We start from the raw sequence: 20,405 nt of genomic DNA on the forward strand, positions 1-20,405 counted from the left end.
AACAGCGCGTCAATTAAGACTTGTCAAATATAATCACACGATCTAATAGTTTTAAATATGCAAAATAAAGAGCACCAAAGTCAATGTCATTCAGAAATAACAACAACAAAACCAGAGCTCCCCGATGCATTTAGGCCTCAAGGAATTCCAAAGTATTGTATTAGGTATAGTAAATATATATGTAATTAGAAATGTTTACAGAAATTAGAGAGATGTGTTTTTTTTAAAAAGATTTGGCCTCTAAAACAGTTAACAATTCCAGTAAAGAAGAAAACAGAAATTCAATGTTTGATATACATACATAAAAATACATTTCAGGAAAATGAAAAGTCCGTGTGATAACAGAATCCAAATTATATAAAAGATAGAAATCTCAATGTTTGTTTTTACACATTTTAAGGAAAAAACAACCCCGAAAGCATAAAATGCAGAAAATAATGTTAATAAGTCTTGAGTTTTCAAGTCCCTCTCACTGGCTTTGGCACTTAGAGAACAGCCAGCACAGGCTCAGGATCCCCTAATGGGCATTTCTGCCAAGGAGACCATCCTCATGAAAATGGAGCCGAAAGCTATGCGCACAAGATGGATGGATGCTCCTGTCCCAGAGACCAGCAGGTGCAGGTGTAGAGGGAGTGGGCCAGGGAGGGGCTGTGAGCACCAACCTGGGAGGGGTGGCTAGACCTCCATTGGACCCTCCTGTCCGCAGGGGCCTCAGAGGGTTCCAGCAGAGGCCAGTCCTAGGTTCCTTGTCCCATGGCTGGCCCCTGAGACTTGCTTCACGTGCCAGCTCTTTCCACAAAGACATCAGGATGGCAAACCCAACCCAGCCCCCTCACAGAGAAAGGGGATTAATGTCAGGGCCCACGCCCATCCTGGTCTTTTCAGTAACTGTTTAAATAGTGAATAGGTTAGGCCAGAATGTGCTGCTGTGGCCCCTGGGATCACATCCCTGGAGGGAACCTGCCTGGGGTTGTGAACTGAAGGGCGAGGCTGGACAGCCAGCTTGGGGTTCAGTGAGCCGAGACTTAGTTTTCGGCTCAGTTCCCTCTGCCACTCGTGGGGGACTTGGGCTTGTCTAGAGCAGGCATTGAGGATGCCCCTGCGCCGGCGCTGCGCCTTTGCGAAGCTGGAGCTGCGTTCTCCTCAGCACAGACCCGGAGAGCATCGCGAGGGCGCAGCTGCGTTCTCCTCTGCACAGGTTTCCGGAGTACCGTGAAGGCGGAGCAGCGTTGTCCTCAGCACAGACCCGGGCGGGCGGACAGGCCAGGGGCACCGCGAGGGCAGAGCTGCGTTCTGCTCAGCACAGACCTTGAGGGCACTGCCTCGTTTTGGGAAAACTAGGGGCCACAGCGACTGTGAATAAAATCCTTCCTGTTTGCAGCCCTGAATATTCAGGGTTAGAGTCCAGTTAGAAGGGTTCCGTGTGGACAAGGAGAAACCAAAAGCCCCCGTGAATCCTGCGCACCTAGGTTCTCCCCACCCAAGGTGAGGCGACTGCAGTGCGAGGTCCACACCGCGGCCTTGGAACACAAACGCAGCATTCCTAATGCACACATGACACCAATAATATGACACACCCATTGCACATGTAACAAGCACCTGTAATGCTAATGCACTGCCTTAATACAAAAAGATTAATATAAGATCGGGCATCCCCACGCTGCCATGCAGTCCTAAGACAGCGATCACAATAATCAACATTGACATAGTCAATATAAACGTGGTTAGGGTTAGGGTGAGGGTGAGGGTGAGGGTTAGGGGTTAGGGTTAGGGGTCAGGGGTTAGGGCTCGGTTAGGGGTTAGGGGTTAGGGTTAGGGGTTAGGGGTTAGGGTTAGAGTTTAGGGTTAGGGTTAGGGTTATTGGTTAGGGTTAGGGGTTAGGGTTAGGGTTCGGGGTTGGGGTTGGGGTTTAGGGGTTAGGGGTTAGGGTTAAGGTAGGGGTTAGGAGTTAGGGGTTAGGGTTAGGGGTTAGGGTTAGGGGTTAGGGTTAGGGGTTAGGGGTTAGGGTTAGAGTTATTGGTTAGGGTTAGGGCTAGGGTTAGGGGTTAGGGTTGGGGTTAGGGTTCGGGTTGGGGTTGGGGTTTGGGGTTAGGGTTAGGGTTTGGGGTTAGGGTTAGGGGTTGGGGTTAGGGGTTAGGGGTTAGGGTTAGGGTTAAGGGGTTAGGGTTCAGGTAGGGGTTAGCAGTTAGGGGTTAGGGTTAGGGGTTAGGGTTAGGGTAGGGTTAGGGTTAGGGTTAAGGGGTTAGGGTTAGGGTTAGGGTTAGGGTTATTGGTTAGGGTTAGGGTTAGGGTTCGGGGTTGGGGTTGGGGTTTAGGGGTTAGGGGTTAGGGTTAGGGTAGGGGTTAGGAGTTAGGGGTTAGGGTTAGGGGTTAGGGTTAGGGTTTGGGGTTAGGGTTAGTGTTAGGGGTTAGGGTTAGGGATTAGGGGTTAGGGGTTAGGGGTTAGGGTTAGGGGTAGGGTTAGAGTTATTGGTTAGGGTTAGGGCTAGGGTTGGGGGTTAGGGTTAGGGTTCGGGTTAGGGTTCGGGTTGGGGTTGGGGTTTGGGGTTAGGGTTAGGGTTTGGGGTTAGGGTTAGGGGTTGGGGTTAGGGGTTAGGGTTAGGGTTAAGGGGTTAGGGTTCAGGTAGGGGTTAGCAGTTAGGGGTTAGGGTTAGGGGTTAGGGTTAGGGTAGGGTTAGGTTTAGGGTTAGGGTTAAGGGGTTAGGGTTAGGGTTAGATTACAATTTCTAATCTGTTTTGTTCTGTTTTTTTTTTCTGAGACAGGGTCTCCCTCTGTTGTCCAAGGCTGGAGTGTAGTAGCGCTATCGCAGCTGACTGCAGCCTCAACCTTCCAGGCTGAAGCGATCCTCCCACCTCAACCTCCCACGTGGCTGAGACTACAGGTGCTTGCCACTATGCCCAACTAATATTTGGAATTTTCGTATACGTGGATTCCAGAGGGGTGACAGCGAAACGTGAGTAAGCATGGATTTTGGTATATGCAGAGATGGGGGGCTGGAACTGATTCTGTATACTGAGGGATGGCAACTGTATATGTTTTTACAATTACGCTGTAGGATACATACTGTTGCATAGCCTTGAAAATAATAATTTTTAATTCAGTGGAATAATAATAATATTGCTAAAAGTAGCAGCTGGCCAGGTGTGGTGGCTCACACTGGTAATGGCAACACTTTGGGAGGCTGAGGCAGGAGGATGGCTTGAGGCCAAGAGTTTGCGACAGGCCTTGGAAACAAAGGGGGAGTCACCATCCCTACAGAAAAATACATGAATTAGCCTAGTGTGGTGGCATGTTCCTGTAATCTCAGCTACTTGGGAGGCTGAGGTGGGAGGATCACTTGAGCCCAGGGAGGCTGAGACTGCAGTGAGTCATTATCAGGCCTCTGCACTCCAGCCTGGGTGACAGAGTGAGACCCTGTCTCAAAACAACAAAAAAGTAGCAGCTAACATCAACTGACCTTTTATACCAGGTGCCTATGGATACCATAGTTTAATTTCTTATAACTGTTTCTTATTTCACTTACCAACTCTGTCTTCAGTTACTCCCAGATTTTTACTGTGTGTGTACAGATGACCTTTTGTTTAGATTGAATTGTCTCCCCAGAAGTAAGATTACTGTGAGTCATGGTGAATGGACATTCTCATTACCATTGATGTAAATTGACAGGGTTTTGGGTGCCTCCCAGCTATAATCTTAGCACTTTGGGAGGCTAAGAGAGGAGAATTGCTTGAGGCCAAGAGTTGGAGGAGGCAGTATGGCAGTATGGTGAGACCCTGTCTCCATTATTTTAAAAAATTGACAGGCTTTACCCTGGAAGGCTTATACACAATTTAAACACCCCTCATAGTATAAGAAAGTGCCCATTTCACTGCACCTTTGCCAGCACAGGGTATTATAATTTAGTAAGCCATTTAGTAAAGACCTCATATTACTTTACTTGTCACATTTCAACATCTTTCCTCAGCTTATTAGCTCTATTTCTTTTCTGTCTGTAAACGGTTGTTGTTGTTTTGTTCTTTGAGACAGGGTCTTGCTCTGTCACCAGGCTGGACTGTAGTGGCATAATCATGCCTCACTGCAGCCTTGACCTCCCAGGCTCAAACTTCAGCATTCCGAGTAGCTGGGACTACAAGTGTGCACCACCAGCCCCAGCTAACTTTTTTCTTCTTTTGGATAGAGACAGGGTCTCACTGTGTTTTCCAGACTGGTTTCTAGCTCCTGGCCTTAAGCAATCCTCCTGCATTAGCTTCTCAAATTGCTGGAATTTCAGGCATGAGCCACCATGCCGGGCCTGGGCTAGTCCTATATTCTCTAGAGTTCTCTTTACTTTGTGCTAGCCAATCTCTCATTATGCTGTTCACCTGTTATAATGAATAATTCTCTGTATTAAATTTTACCACTTTAAACTTTTGAGTGGTTTATGCTTCCTGATTGGACTCTGACTAATATGTTAGGAAGGGTCCCAGGAGATAAACCCACACAGATGGGATTTGGGCATAGGTTTGGTTTCCCAGGGGGCAGTGCTGAGCTCTTTGCCAGTGGGAAATGGGATGCTGGTGATTTCCAGTAGGTGACCTCACAGTGACTCAAGCTACCACTTACTGTTGATTGTGACGAAATGCCAGCTGAGGCAAATACCTTGGGAGCTAAGTGGTTGCTGCCTTTGACCACTGTGAAGACTGTTTTGGGAAGGGTCGTTTTGGATGCACTTGAGCAGGGGTCCCCAACCCCTGAGCCATGGAGCCGCAAGGAGCCACACAGCAGGAGGTGAGCGGTGTTGAGTGAGGGAGTGAGGGAAGCTTCGTCTGTATTTACAGCCACTCCCCTTTTCTCACATTCCCGCCTGAGCTCCACCTTCTCAGATGAGCAGCAGCATTAGATTCTCATAGGAGAACGCACCCTGTTGTGAACTGGGCATGTGAGGGATCTAGGTTGCGCTGTCCTTATGAGAATCTAATACCTATTGATCTGTCACTTTCTCCCATCACACTCAGGTGGGAACATCCAGTTTCAGGAAAACAAGCTTAACACGCCCACTGATTCTACATTATGGTGAGTTCTATAATTATTTTATTATATATTACAGTGTAAGAATGGAAATAAAGTGCCTAATAAATGCAAATGTGCTTACATCTTTTGGCCCAGCTCCTACCTCCCGGCAGCCTCTCCAGGCCCAGAACTTTCTCCAGTCAGCCTCTACAGACCAAGCTCATGACTCACCATGGCCTATTTAGGCCCATACCGTACATCACGGCAGTCTCCGCAGATGAGCCTACTGCCTCACAACAGCCTCCACAGGCACAGCTCCATCGTTACAATGGCCTCTTTAGACCCAGCTCCTGCCTCCCAGCCTTCTCTCCAGGCCCTGAACTTTCTCAAGTCGACCTCACCAGGCCCAGCTCATGCTTCTTTGCAGCCTCTCCAGGCCCAGCTCCTGCATCTTGGTGGCCCCTCCAGGCCCACCCTCTACCTCCCGTCAGCCTCTACAGTCCCAACATCTGCCTCACAGCAGATTCTTCATGCCCAGCATCTGCCTCACTGTGGACCCCCCAAGCCAAGCTCCCAACCTTTCAGCAGCTTCTACACACCCAGTGGCCTCTTTAGGCCAAGCTCATGCTTCACAAGGGCCTTTCCAGGCCCAACTTTTGTCTCATGGCAACCTTCCCTGGCCAGATTCCTGCCTGTCTCCCAGCAGCCTAGACAGGCCCAGGTCTTGCCTCACACTGGCCTCTCTACATCCAGCTTATGCCTCATGGTGGCCTCTCCAGGCCCAACTCCTGTCCCAGGACGTCATCTCCGGGCCCAAAACTTACTCAAGTCAGACTCTCTAGTCCCAACTGCTGCCTCCTGGTGGCCTATGAAGGCCCCAAATCTCCTCAAGTTGACCTCTCCAGGCCCAGCTCTTGCCTCCTGTTAGTGTCTACAGGCCCAACCTCTGCCTCATGGGGGCTTCTCCAGGCCCACCTCTTCCTCTTGGCTGGGTCTACAGGCACAACTGCTGCCTCACAACAGCCTTTTTTGGCCCAGTTCCTGTCCAGCTCATGGCGGCCAATGTAGGCCCAAAACTTCCTCAAGTCAAACTCTCCAGGCCCACCTTCTGCTTCCCGGTGGCATGAACAGGCCCAGCTTTGACTTGAGAACAGCCTCTGCAGGCCCTGCTCTTGCCCCCCAGGGGCTTTTTCCAGGCCCAGCTCTTGCCTCATGGCAGCTGCCCCAGGCCAAATTTCTGCCTGCCTGCCAGCAGCCTCAACAGGCACAGCTCCTCCCTCACAGTGGCCCATTTAGGCCCAAGTCATGACTGTCGGGCCATTTCCAGGCCTAGTGCCTGCCTCGTGGCTGACTCTTGAAGCCCAAAACTTCCTCAAATCAGCCTTTTGCCCAACTTCTGTCTACTGTCGGACTCTACAGGCCAGCCTCTGCCTCACAGTGGACCCTCCAGACCCAGATGGTGTCTCACTGTGGCATCCTCAGGCGAAGCTCCTGCCTTTCGGCAGCCTCTCCAGGCCCAGCTCCTCCTGCCTCCCAGTGGCCTCTTTCGGCCCAGCCCAGCTCATGCCTCCTGGCGGCCTTCCCAAGCCCCGCTTTTGACTTTCGGTGGCCTCTGCAGGCCTCGACAAGGCCCAGCCTCCTGCCTCCCGAAGGCCTGCACAGGCCCAGCCTCTGCCTCACAGCGGACTCTCCATGCCCAGCTAGCTGTCGCCTCACTGCGGCCTCCCGAGTCCAAAGCTCCTGCCTCTCGGCCGCTTCGACGGGCCCAGCTCCCGCCTGCCAGTGGCCTCTTCAGGCCCATGGGGCTCATTCCTCACAACGGCCTTTCCAGGCCCAGTTTTTCCCTTCCGGCGGCCTCTCCGGGCCCAGAACCTCCTCCCGGCGACTGCCGCAGGCCCAAGTTGTCCTGGAGTCGGCCTCTCCCGGCCCTGCCTCCCAGCAAGTAAGCAAGCTCTTTTGGCTCAACTCCTGCCCAGCTCCCAACCGCCTTTGTAGGCCCCGAACTTTCTCCAGCCAAGCTCTGAGGGCCCACCTCCTGCCTCCTGGTGGCCTGTACAGGCCCAGCACTGGTTGGAGAACAGCCTCTGCAGGCCCCGCCCTTGCCTCCCAGGGGCCTCTCCAGGCCCAGCTCTTGCTCCCACGGCGGCCTCTGGGGGCCAAGTCCCTGCCTGCCTCCCAGCAGCCCGCGTGCAGCCCAGCTCCTCCCTCACGGTGGCCTGTTGATGCCCAACTCATGCCTCTGGCACCCTGCCCAGAGGCGTGAGCCCCTGCCTCACACCGGCCCCTCCCACGTGGACAGAGGTCAGCGTGAGCCCCTTGCCTCACACCGGCCCCTCCCACGCTGAGAGAGGTCAGCGGGAGCCCCTGCCTCAACAGGCCACCGTGAGGGAGGAGCAGGGTCGCACGCGGGCTGCTGGGAGGTAGGCAGGGACTTGGGCCCGGGAGGTCACGGTGGGGCGAGAGCTGGGCCTGGAGACTCCCCTGGGAGGCAACAGCGGGGTCTGCAGACGCCCTTCTCCAGCCGGAGCTGGGACTGTTCAGTCACTGGGAGAAGGGATGTGGGTCTGAAGAGCTTGGTTGCAGAAACTTCGGGGTCTACAAACGCAGGCGGGAGCTGAGCCAAAAGAGCTTGTTTGCTGGGAGGCGGGAGATGCAGCCAGGAGGAACAGCTGGGCCATGTGGGAGGCAGAGGCCAGGCCTCCTCAAGTTGGCCTCTCAGACCCACTTGCAGCCTCCCGGCGTCCTCTCCGGGCCCAGCTCTTCCTCCCGGCTGCATCTCCGGGCCGGACTCTGGGCCGACTCCAGGTCCCAACAACGTCTTTGGACTCAGCTCCTGCCCAGCTCCCAGCGGCCCTGGTAGGCCCACAACTTCCCTAAGCCAAGCTCCCCAGGCCCAGCTCAGGCCTCACGGTGGCCTCTCCAGGCTCAGCTCCTGCCCTCCGATGGCATCTGCAGGCCCCAAACGGCCTCCGGTTGGTGGGCTCCTCTAGGCCCAGCTTGGGCCTCCCGGCGGCCTCTGCAGGCCCAAGTCGTCCTCAAGTCGGCCTGGAAGAGCAGCAAGTCAGCCTCCCCGGGCCCAGCTCCGTCCTCTCGGCGGCCTCTCCAGGTGCAAAACTTCCTCGAGTCAGCCTCTCCAGGCCCAGCTCCTCCGGCCTCCCAGTGGCCTCTTTCGGCCCAGCCCAGCTCATGGCTCTCGGCGGCCTTCCCAGGCCCCGCTTTTGACTTTTGGCAGCCTCTGCAGGCGCAGAACTTGATCTCCAGTCGGCCTTTGCAGGCCCGGCCTCCTGCCTCTCGAAGGCCTGCACGGGCCCAGCCTCGGCCTCAGCCTCATAGCAGACTCTCCACGCCCAGCTAGCTCTCGCCTCACTGCGGCCTCCCCAGTCCAAAGCTCCCGCCTTTCGGCCACTTCGGCAGGTCCAGCTACTGCCTGCCAGTGGCCACTTTAGGCCCAGCTCATTCCTCACAACGGCCTTTCCAGGCCCCGTTTTTCCCTTCTGGCAGCCTCTTGGCCTCTAATTTGTTTATCTTTTGTGTATAAATCCCAAAATATTGAATTTTGGAATATTTCCACCATTATATATTTTGGTAGGTAATTTATTTGGAGTGAGTTTCTGCACCATGCCTGAATTTTTTATTTTATTTTCCTTATTATTTGGTGTTAAACAGGTTTAATGACGGTCATGGCAGCTTTTTGGCACAATGAAAAATATCGCCCATGATCAACGTGTTCTGTTCTGGGGAAGGGGGCAAAGGCAGGGTGAATCACTTTCTTAAAAAGTATAGCTCAAGTTGGGAGTGCAGAGGGAATGGGGAGAAAACCCTCCCGCTGCCTGTGTCGAAGTGCAGGAGCCCCCACCCCCATACTCACCTGAGTCCAGCCCCTCTGGGGAAAGAAGGGGTGCATGAACTCCCCCTAGTCCACAGGCGCCTCCCTGTGGCCCAAGGCCCTCTTCACACTCCATCTTGTAGCCCCAGCAGGAGCTATTTTCCGAAAAGTTAAAAGCTCTGAAGGTCCCACAATTCATGGTATGTACAGGGGCTCGGAGGAGGGAAACTGCCCAGCTTTCCCCCCGGCACAGCTGCAGGGGTAGGGGGTATAGATAAGAGGAGCAGGCCTTGGCCAGGCGTGGTGGCTCACGCCTGTAATCCCAGCACTTTGGGAGGGGGAGGCAGGCAGATCACGATGTCAGGAGATCGAAATCAGCCTGGCCAAGATGATGAAGCCCCGTCTGTACTAAAAATACAAAAATTAGCCGGATGTGGTAGCGTGCACCTGTAATCCTAGCTACCCGGAAGGCTGAGGCAGGAGAATGGCGTGAACCCGGCGGGAAGAGGTTGCAGTGAGCCAAGATCACACCACTGCACTCCAGCCTGGGTGACAGAGCAAGACTAGGTCTCAAAAAAAAAAAAAAAAAAAAAAGAGGCAGGCCTTACTCCGTCCCAAACTGAAAGGATTAAATGGCTTTACCTGGGAGAAGATAACCATCCTGCCCTCCATTGCTACCCCCACATACTTTCCATGTTCTCAGGGGGTACTGTGAGTCCTGGGATCTTTGGGGTTGCCCACCTGCCTGTGGTAGTTATGGAGACCCCCAGGTGTTGAGGCAGGGCTGGGGTGTCCCTTTCCAACCAGGCTGTCAAGGCCCCAACTCTGGGGCAGAGGCAGTGGCAGGGCAGCCAGGGTTGCGCCAGAGCCTGAGCAGGTTGAGGTGGGGTCAGGCAGGGCTGGGAGTCAGGGCAGGGGCAGCAGCAGTGGACCCGCTATGCACACATCATCTTCTCCAAGGTTTGTGTGCAGAACATCCTGCCTATGCTGCCCCAGCAGCTTCACTTGGCACCTGCCCCAGTCCAGCCTCTGGGAACCATGCAGCAGCTCCCAGCAGCCCTGCACCCACCACCAGCATCCGTTTCACCTGCAGCTGAAGATCCGTGAGGTGCCCAGAAGATCATGCAGTCATCAGTCCCACGGAGCAGCCCGCGAGGCTGAGGCTCCTCCCACTGGACCGCCCCCCAACTGGCACCACTGCTGCCCCTGCCCCTACTCTCAGCCTCACGTGACTCTCGGGCAGAGGCAGTGGTGGGGCAGCCAGGGCAGCGTCAAGAGTCTGAGCCAGGTGAGGTGCGGTCAGGACCCTCACAGGGCTGGGAGTCAGGGCAGGGGCAGAACAAACCTTGGAGGGGAAGATGTGTGCATAGTGGGCCTGGAGGGCGGCTGTGGCCTAGTGGACAGGAAGAAGAAGTGGGCCTGGAAGAGCTGCTTGATCAGGGCCGGCACTGGTCCAGGGCACGTGCAGTGAAGAGGACAGCGCCTTCTCAGTCTCCGGTTCCCTGAGCCTGTCCTCGTCTTCTGCACCTGTACAGGCAAAGGGGAAGCTGTCCCCATCACACATGGCACACTTGGGGGTGTCGGGCTTTGGACTGCAGCTGGAGCATCTTCTCATCTTGCATTTGGGCATGGTGGGGGTCCTCCAGTGTGGGATCCATGTCCGTGGGGTTCCCTCTGCCCCGACCCCGAAAGCCCAGTCAGTTTCTTTTCAGGCTCTGCCCCCCGGGTGGCTCAGCTCAGCTCCTGCCTAGGAAAGCCTTAGTGTTGGGAGGGACCCTGATGACTGAGGAGCCTGGTAGCTCCAGGTCGCCCACACTTTCAGGTCTCTTGCACCAGAAGGTGGCAGGATCCATTGGGAGGAAACAGGTCACCTTGGAAGGCATCCCTGGGCCCCCATCCCCAGGGGTAGGGGCCGTAGGGGGCCCGCTCTGCTGCCTTGACCAGACTCCTGGGCTTTGAAGGCTCCTGGGCCCAGTAAGCAGGAGGTGGGTGCCAAGGTTGAGGAGGAAGCATCCGAGTATGTGTAGGAGGAGGACAGGGTGGGACCATAGACTTTGCCAAAAGCTGCAGGTGGATCGGGGGACCCTGGGGGCTCAGGATCCAGCAAGGGGCGGCACGAGTAAAGGAGGAAGGAATGACAGGTGCAAATACCTTCCCACCAAAGCCCTTGTTGCCCTCTGGCTCCTCCCCAGAGTTGTCCCCACTCTCAGTCGGTCACCCACTCCTTGAACTTGAGATCGGTGTCAGTGGTGCTAAAGCCATCATCAGCAATGACATCATCACCCCTTCCTCCTCATGGATGACCGTGTGCTCCTCGTCACTCACTATGTCCTCACTGGCCATGTGCTGGGAATGAGCAGCTCAGGTGGGCAGCAGCAGGGCTGCCCACTGGTCACCTCCCTCACCAGGGGCTGCAAAGTGGCCTGGAGCTCCATACTGAGTAGAAGGCTTTGGGCCAGAGTATGATGCAGTGCCAGACACCACCTGTGTCAGTTCCTGTAGTGCCTGACCGTCTATTTCCCTGCCATCCAGGCTGTGTACCCCGCTGTGGGAGAAGGCTTGGGCCAGGCTGAGCCAGGTTCCCTGACTGTGTGCAGCCGTTCTGCCCCACAGAAGCTGCTCCTTGGTATCCGAGCTCTGGAGTGTTTGGGCTGCAACTGACAGGAGTTCAGAGGACACCCCAGGGGCAGTGGCAGTGCCCGTCTCTGATATGCTCTGCTCCCACGAGCCCTTGTTACACTCCTGCTAGCCCCTGGCTTGTGGGCTTGGCCTCTGAGCTGGACTTCTTTTGGTCTTTGTTGCAAGTGGGCCACCTTCACCTGGAAGGCCAGGTCATATTTCTGCATCTCATTGGGCCCCAGTGTGTACCACCGCTCACTCAGCATCTGGCTGATAGTCCAGTTATCCTGGTTGGGGTGACCCTGGTGCGCCCCGCCAGGGCCTGGTGCCGCTTGCTGAAGATCATGACTGCCACTCATGGGCCACCGGATGTGGTCCTTGTCCCATTTGTTGGGGCTGCATCCATCCTTCTCAGAAGATGAGTCCTGTTCCTTGCGCAGGGCACTGAGGGACTGGGCCTGACATCATCTGAGTGGTAGAGGCAACTGGGTGTCAGGAGACATGATGGAGAGGAAAGCATCATCATGGTCATTCTCTGTCTCACTGTCCAGCAGGGACTCCCCTGAGGGGCCCAGGGCTCCTCCTCCATGGTGGGAGGTGAGCTTTTACCAGGTTCCACCACCCCCAAAGTGTGTGGGGTTGCGGGCCCTGGGCTTTCAGGGCAGGTGGCTCCAGGGAGCCGCCCAGGGTCAACACTCCCTGTCCCACCTGGTGGACGCTCATGAGCAACAGCTGCCAACTTGGCAGGTTGTTTTCTCTGGTTGGAGGCCACTGAGTGACTGGCAGGTTGCTGGGCCTCGTGTGGCTGCAGGGAGGGGTGAGGAAGGGGATGGAGTACCAGGGGAACATGGCCGCAGAGTGACCTTCCACATTCCTCCACACAAACATGCTGACGCCACGGGAGGCCTCACTGAACGCAGGCCTGGGGGCCGAGTACTTGGTCCGGGCAGGGGGTTCCTGGCAGGGGCTCACACCTCCTCGCCCCCTCCTCAGCCAAGGTGGCTTGGGCCCAGAGAAGGGGAGGTTGGAGAGGAGCAGAAGGCCAGGCCTCAAGTTTTGTTTTTTTTGTTTACTTTGTTTTTTGTTTTTGAAATGTAGTTTGACTCTTGTCACCCAGGCTGGAGTGCAGTGGCACGATCTCAGTGGCCTTCATACCTGGCTAATTTTTTGTATTTTTACTGGAGGTGGGGTTTTGCCATGTTGGCCAGGCTGGTCTTGACCTCCCGACCTCAGGTGATCCACCCACCTCAGCCTCCCAAAATAGGATTACAGGCATGAGCCACCGCTCCCAACTTCATTCATTTTTACTTGAAAAACTCCGTTAAGCATTTTTTTAAGGTAGACCTAGTGGTCCTGAATGCCCTCAGCTTTGTTTGTCGAGGAAACACGTTATTTCTTTTTTCTTTCTGAAGGACAGCTTTGTCAGACATAGTATTAGTTGCTGGCAGTTTTTTTCTTTCAGCACTTTGAATGTATTATTCGATTCTGTCCTGAGCTGCAAAGTTTCTTTAACTTTTGACTATTTGATTATATTGTGACTTGGTGAGTATCTATTTGGTTTGAACCTCTTTAGGAATCTTTAAGCTTCATGGATTTAGATGTCTAAATCTTTCCCATGATTTAGGCAGTTTTCAGCCATTCTTTAAATAAGCTTTCTTCTCCTTTCTCTACTTTCCTTCTCAAACTCCCATAACCTGACAATGGTTTGCCTAATGGTGTCTTGTTGGCTTTCTTTTCTCTGTCTCTTTTTTTTTTCTTTTTTTTTTTTTTGAGACAGAGTCGTGCTCTGTCACCCAGGCTGGAGTGCAATGTGTGGTCTCGGCTCACATTGCACTCCAACCTCCGCCTCCTGGGTTCAAGCGATTCTCCTGCCTCAGCCTCCCAAGTAGCTGGGACTACAGGTGTGTGCCACCACACCCGGCTAATTTTTGTATTTTTAGTAGAGATGGGGCTTTGTCATGTCGGACAGGCTGGTCTTGAACTCCTGACCTCTTAATCTGCCTGCCTCAGCCTCCCAAAGTGTTGGGATTACAGGCTTGAGCCACCACACCCAGCCTTCTTTTCTCTTTTTTATTCTTTTTTTCTTTGTCCTCTGACTGGATAATTTCAGAAGATCTATATTCAAGTTTACAGATTCTCTCTCCTGTTGAAGTTTACTATTGTGTTATATCACCCAGTCTGGTCTTGAACTCCTGGGCTCAAGCGATCCTCCCACCTTGGCCTCCCAAAGTGCTGAGTTTACAAGCATGAGCCACTGCATCCAGTCAGCCCCAGCACTTTGGGAAGCTGAGGTGGGAGGATCACTTGAGCTCAGGAGTTTGAGACCAGCCTGGGCAATGTACTGAGAACTTGTCTCTATATTAAAAAAAAAAAAAGTCTTTGGGAGGCCAAAGCGGGAGGATCACCTGAGGTCAGGAGTTCGAGACCAGCCTGGCCAACATGGCAAAACCCCATCTCTACTAAAAATACAAAAATTAGCCAGGTGTGGTGGCACACGCCTGTAGTGGTGGTGCATGCCTGTAGTCCCAGCTACTCAAGAGGCTGAGGCAGGAGAATCACTTGAACTGGGAGATGGAGGTTGCAGTGAGCTGAGATCGCACCAGTGCCCTCCAGCCTGGGCAACAGAGTGAGACTCCATCTTATAAAAGGAAAAGAGAAAGAAAAGAAAAATTCCATATGTGAGTGTTTACTCCTGAGTTTTTGAGATTGTTATTAAGATCGTGCTCTACTGTGATGATTTGGGTTTGTTTGATAATCAGAAAAAAGCATATTCTTTTGGGTGTTCAGCCACACTGCTTTGGTGTCACAACTGCACATTGGTTTCACAGCTGCAGGACAAATTCGAGCATCTTAAAATGATTCAACAGGAGGAGATAAGGAAGCTCGAGGAAGAGAAAAAACAACTGGAAGGAGAAATCATAGATTTTTATAAAATGAAAGCTGCCTCTGAAGCACTGCAGACTCAGCTGAGCACTGATACAAAGAAAGACAAACATCGTAAGAAGCAATAGTTTCTCTTACTATTCTGAGAGCCTTATCATTCTACATCCCATCTTCCTGTGAGATTGTCTTTGTAGCATTTAACTCTAATTGCAGTTCTCTTTTTAAAAATTGGCTTGCTTATTGTATATTTTCCCCAACTAAAGCGTGAACTCCTAGCAGGGCGTGGTGGCTCATGCCTGTAATCTCAGCACTGTGGGAGGCCGAGGTGGGTCGACTACCTGAGGTCAGGAGTTCGAGACCAGCCTGACCAACATGATGAAACGCTATCTCTACTAAAAATACAAAAATTAGCTAGGCGTGGTGGCTGGGACCTGTAATCCCAGCTACTTGGGAGGCTGAGGCAGGAGAATCACTTGAACCCTGGAGGTGGAGGTTGCAGTGAGCCGAGATCTCACCATTACACTCCAGCCTGGGCGACAAGAGCAAAACTCCATCTCAAAAAAAAAAAAAAAAAAAAAAAGGGTGAACTTGAAGGCAGGTCCTGTGTCCATCTTTTCAGATTCGGTATCCCAGCACTTAGGACATAGAGAAACACGAAGATGACAATCAATATTTGCCAAAATGTAAAAACAAAAGAAACATGTAACATCATGTAAAAGAAGCCGGTTAGGTGGAGAAATTTCTTTACCATAGTCTTGCTTGTGGATCCAGTAGTGACTTTTACATTTTATATCTAAATAGAAGCTGGAGGTTTTGTTGGGTACTCATAGGCATAAAATATTATGTTATTTATTATAGAGTTAAATGCTACAAAGACAAATCTAATTAATAGGCCTATTTTCTTTTTTAAGTTCTACTCATAATTTCTTCATAGTTTTTATGATAAAAGGTTGGATTTTGATTAGAACTCCCATGCTTTTGTGTCAGAATTAAAACTGGTATTAGAATAAATAATTCAAAAGCTAGAGAAAGAGTACAATGAGAAGCCATGAGTTGCATTCGAATTATAATATTATGTCTTACAGATTTGGGGTATATGCTAAAGTTACCAAAGTTGTAGAAAATAAGGCCGGGCATTGTGGCTCACATCTGTAATTCCAGCACATTGGGAGGCCGAGGTAGATGGATCATTTGAGGTCAGGAGTTCGAGACCAGCCTGGCCAACATGGTGAAACTCCGTCTGTACTAATAGTACAAAAATTAGCCAGGCGTGATGGTGTGCACCTGTAGTCCTTGCTACTCAGAAAGCTGAGGCAGGAGAATCGCTTGTACCCAGGAGGCAGAGGTTGCAGTGAGCAGAGATTGTGCCACTGCACTCCAGCCTGGGTGACAGAGTGCTATGAGTCACCACACCTGGTATGAGCCACCGTGCCTGGCCCACAATGACTTTTACACATGTTGTTAAATCATCTTACAGATTTTATAATTTGGGGGAAGAAAAGTTTTACTAAATGGTCTTTTAATGGAAACTCTACAAGAACCAGAATCTTTGCTTTGTTCACTTATGTATCCATTCCTAGGCCTAGAAAAATGTCTGACACATAGCGGCAATTATTCATTGAATAAATGGACCCAGCGATAGTACATTAGCTATGCTATATGCATACATTAAAGATGTAGATTATTGACTTTCAAAAGATAATTAATGTAACTTCTTACTGCTTCTGAACATGTTTGTGAGTTATATTGCTGAGGGACCTTTATCTTCTCATTCTTTCATCGTAACCCAGTGTTATAAAATGGAAATCACCAATATTATTCCATATCTAAAATTAATATCTACCTTGTAAAAAATACCACTCTGCTGCATTTGACAATAGACTTTTTAGGTAATAATGATGCAATCCATAGGGTTTTTTGGGGGCACAGAGGGATTCATGCTAACAGAACATTTTATTTTCTATTTTCCCAGAGCTGTAAAACATGAAATTGGGGTAGTATAAGGCATATTTTTACTCTTTTTATAATTTTGTCTAAAAAAATTAGTGTTTGTTCCCTATATAACTTTTAACTTTATAGGTAAATATTTGTCTCTTTCAGCTCCAGTTTTATGTGAAATAGAGTTTTCAGATTTATGTAGCATGGAAAGTTTTAATACGTCAGAGTTACTGATTTTTGCCATTTTCTCAATTATTTCTTTTTTATCTTTAGTTGATTTTTTTGTAGTGACACATTTTGTTTCTAGTCTCATTTCCTTTTGTTTATATTCTATGTATATTTTGTTTTTGGTTACTATGAGAATTACATATAACATCCTAGAGTTATAACATTTTAATTTGAATTTATTTCAACTTAAGTTCAATCACATACCAAAATTCTACTGCTATACATATAGCTCTACTCTTTTTATGTTATTGATGTAACAGATTATATCTTTATTCATTGTATACCAGCTAACAGATTTACAATTACATTTTATGCATTTGCCTTTTAAATTATGTAGAAAATAAAAAGCAGAGTTAGAAACCAAAATTACAATAGGACTGTTTTTATGTTTGTTTATGTATTTACCTTTACCAGAGAGCTTTGTATATTCATACAGCTTGCTTATTTACTTATATAGTTATTGCCTAGAGTTCATTTATTTCAACCTGAAGGACTTAACACTTCTTGAATGGCAAATTCAGGGATAAATGGATTTTTTTTCAGTTTTAAAAAAAAATCCGGAAATGTCTTAATTTCTCCCTCATTTTTGAAGGATAAGTTTTCCAGCTATAGATTTCTCAATTGACAGGTTTCTTCATTATTTTAAATATATAATCCACTGCCTACTGGCCTTCAAGGTTTCTGCCGAGAAATCAGCTGCTAATGTTATCTGGATCCCTATCTGTGAGAGTTGCTCTTCTCTCTGAGTTTTCAACATTCTCCCATTATCTTTTGTTTGTTTGTTTTTGAGACAAATAATTGTACATATTCATGGGATACAGAGTGATATTTTGATACATGTATACAATGTCCAATGATCAAATAAGGATAATTAGCATATCCATCACCTCAAATATTTGTCATTTATTTGTATTGTGAACAGTCAACATTCTTTCTTCTAGTTTTTTAAATTTATAAACATTTAAATTTTATTACAGAAATTTAAATTTTTTGATTCTGAAAATGTCATATATGTATGCAACATCGTTTTATCATTTATTTATATATTTATGCATCTTTCCTTTTAGTTTTGACAGAGATTTTCTATTTTATCATTATTTCAAAAGAACTCTTACCTGTGTTTATTTATCAATTATATTTCCCTTGTTTTTTCCTACTATATTAATTTATTTACTTATCTTCTAAAAATCCTCCATATAATCTGTTTATTTTGTTTCCTTTCTGTAATTTCTTCAATGATTAGTTCTGTTCTATTTTCCATTAAAATATTTAAATCTTGTATGAATTTTTGTCAGATTAGAAATTTAGGGCATTTCTTAATTTCTCTATATTCTAGCTTTTGACTTTTTTTTTCTGACCTAAGAGGTATTTAGAGCACATTTTAGATTTTTAATTTTGACTAATCATTTAAAATGTATACTAATCTTCAATTTAAATAAAAAACTGGTCTATAGTGACAAAAATTACAAATGAGCCTAACTAATAAATTATCAGCTGTGTTTATATGTATAAGCATGCACAGATTTTGGTAAATATGTACATAGTATATTGGTGAGCTTATTTTTATCATTCTTAACTCATTGTGTAGTCTAAACGTTGGGGAAAAAATAAAATACAATAATCAGATGGTGTGAATAAGAAAATTGTTCTATTGTTTGTAAACCAAGCAACTGTTTTAACTGCTCCCCTCTTCCTGATTGACTTCTAAAAGGGATTAATCCATATTGGGTCCTATCATATATGTCACGGTATAACATCTCCAGCTATAAAATGGAAATTTGAGAATAACTTTGCTGCTACTCAGATACATTTTATTTCAAAAACATACACTAAGGTGTTGCTGTTTTATCTTTCCAAAAACATATTCACACAGAACTTTCAATCACACTGAGCCATATTTGAACAATCTTTCAAGGTCAGCTCTGGCATAAGCTAACATTATACCATTTAACTCAGAAATTTCTTTAGTATTTGATTAATGGGTTTATGTTTGATATGTAATGTAATTTTCTAATGCTAAATCAAGTGGTAATTTTGTTAGTCAAGTTGATTTAGTGGCTTGGGAAGAAAGCTTTTAATGTTCCCCTAATTTTTCTTACCTTTGACATGATGCTTCACATGTCTTATTTTGCTTAGTGATTTTTCTTTTTTTTTTTTTTGAGACAGGGTCTTACTCTACCACCCAGGCTTGAGTGCAGTGGTGCGATCACAGCTCTTTGCAGCCTTGACCTCCCAGACTCAAGCTATTCTTCCACCTCAGCCTCCCAAGTAGCTGGTACTACAGGCACATGCCACCAAACTTGGCTAATTTTTGTATTTTTTGTAGAGACAGAGTTTTGCCAAATTCTCAGGCTGATCTGGAATTTCTGGGCTCAAGCAATCCTGCCTTGGCCTCCCAACATGCTGATATTACAGACATAAGCCACAGTACCTGGCCAGTTTTCTTTTTTAAAAAATCTATTGGTTATTAATTTGAAGCCTTCCTTTTCATAGCTGTGCTCCTTAATTGGGAGCAAACATGAATGGACCACAACTTAGCCAATTTTCTATATACGATCTTTGCCATCCTAATTTAAAGGAATATTAATTCTTTCTTTTCCTCTTTCATTCCACAAACCTGTATTGACTACATCTAAGTTCTAAATGGTGCACTGGATGTTGAAAAAGTTGATGATGAGCAAGAACAAAATTCCTCCTTTCAGGAGACTTACAGTTCAATATGGGAAATATAATTTGTAAAAATATAAAAGTGCAATTGTGTTACATGCTGTACGAAGTACATGTTGACATGTGAGTATATAACAAATGTGCTGGAGGCCAGAGGATTGCCAAAGAGAATGGGCCTCCTGCTGAGATGAAAAGTTGAACAGGGATTAGTTGGCGAAAGTGGAGGGACGATCCTTTCTAGGCAGGAGGAAGAACATGCACAGAATCTCTGAGGTGTGATGCAACAAAGTCTATATAAAAAACTGAAGAAAGGTCTAATGTGGCTTAAATACAGAAGCTAGTAGGAGAGGAGTTGAAAAGAGGCTGGAGAAGTAGAAAGTGTCTGCATTCTGCAGGAACTTATATCGTATAAAAAGAATTTCTCTTTATTCTAAGTGCAATGTGAAGCCAATGAAGTGCTTTAAACAGGTGATGTGATTTGATTGAATTTATTACTTCACTTAACAAATATTCATTACATGCCCACTGTTTGTCAGATATTGCTGTAGCCCCTGGTGATACAGTAGGGAATAAAACAGGCAAAAATCCCTGTCCTCTTGCAGCTTATAATGGACTGCAATGTTTAATATGTCAGAGGAGGTCCACGGAGGAGTGACTTCTAAGCAAGAATCTGAAAAAAATGAGGATATCTAAGGAGGGAACAAATGGTTCAAAAGCCCTATAATTGCAAGCAGGCATGATGAAGCAATTGCAGTTGTCCTGACTCTCAACACCGTGGAACTCAAAGGAGATGGAAAGATTCCTTCTCTCCCTCATATATTTTCTCTCTTTCTGTCTATACATATATATATGTAATTGTAATTACACATAATGATTAGGGAAATGTCTCATATTCTTCTACTCAGAAATAAGCAATATAGCAATTACTGTTTTTTTACATTTTACAGTTACAGTTTCAGAGAAAGTTTGATATTTATCTAAAATTTTTCAATGTATGAACTTTTTCATTTGACAAACCATAATTGTACATATTCTTGGGATACAGAGTGATATTTTCTTTACATGTATAGAATGTGTAGTGATCAAATCAGGGTAATTTCCACTAATTTAAAATGCCACCTTTATGTTATTGTAATTTATATATATACTATATATATACACACACATATATATACATGTCCACATACAGTGTGTGTGTGCATATGTACACACATGCATATGTGTATATAATGCCCAGTATAAGCAATGTGCACG

The 20,405-nt window shown here is 47.9% G+C and overlaps 1 protein-coding gene and 2 pseudogenes across 1 annotated transcript; all 3 read left to right on the top strand.

Moving 5' to 3' along the window:
* The first annotated feature begins 5,151 nt into the window (after window positions 1–5,151).
* LOC117978029 (putative uncharacterized protein FLJ44672) lies at window positions 5,152–5,926 on the top strand (annotated as a pseudogene).
* LOC117978028 (putative uncharacterized protein FLJ92257) lies at window positions 5,859–6,348 on the top strand (annotated as a pseudogene).
* Window positions 6,349–6,446: 98 nt separating this feature from the next.
* On the top strand, window positions 6,447–9,485 carry LOC130541155 (uncharacterized). Its single transcript, XM_057301052.2, has 3 exons — window positions 6,447–6,491; window positions 6,822–7,150; window positions 7,388–9,485. The coding sequence occupies exons 1-3, from the start codon at window positions 6,447–6,449 to the stop codon at window positions 7,848–7,850; spliced, it is 837 nt and encodes a 278-aa protein (XP_057157035.1). The 3' UTR covers window positions 7,851–9,485.
* Window positions 9,486–20,405: the final 10,920 nt, after the last annotated feature.

This window comes from Pan paniscus, chromosome X (genome assembly GCF_029289425.2).
Source record: "Pan paniscus chromosome X, NHGRI_mPanPan1-v2.0_pri, whole genome shotgun sequence".
NCBI lineage: Eukaryota > Metazoa > Chordata > Mammalia > Primates > Hominidae > Pan > Pan paniscus.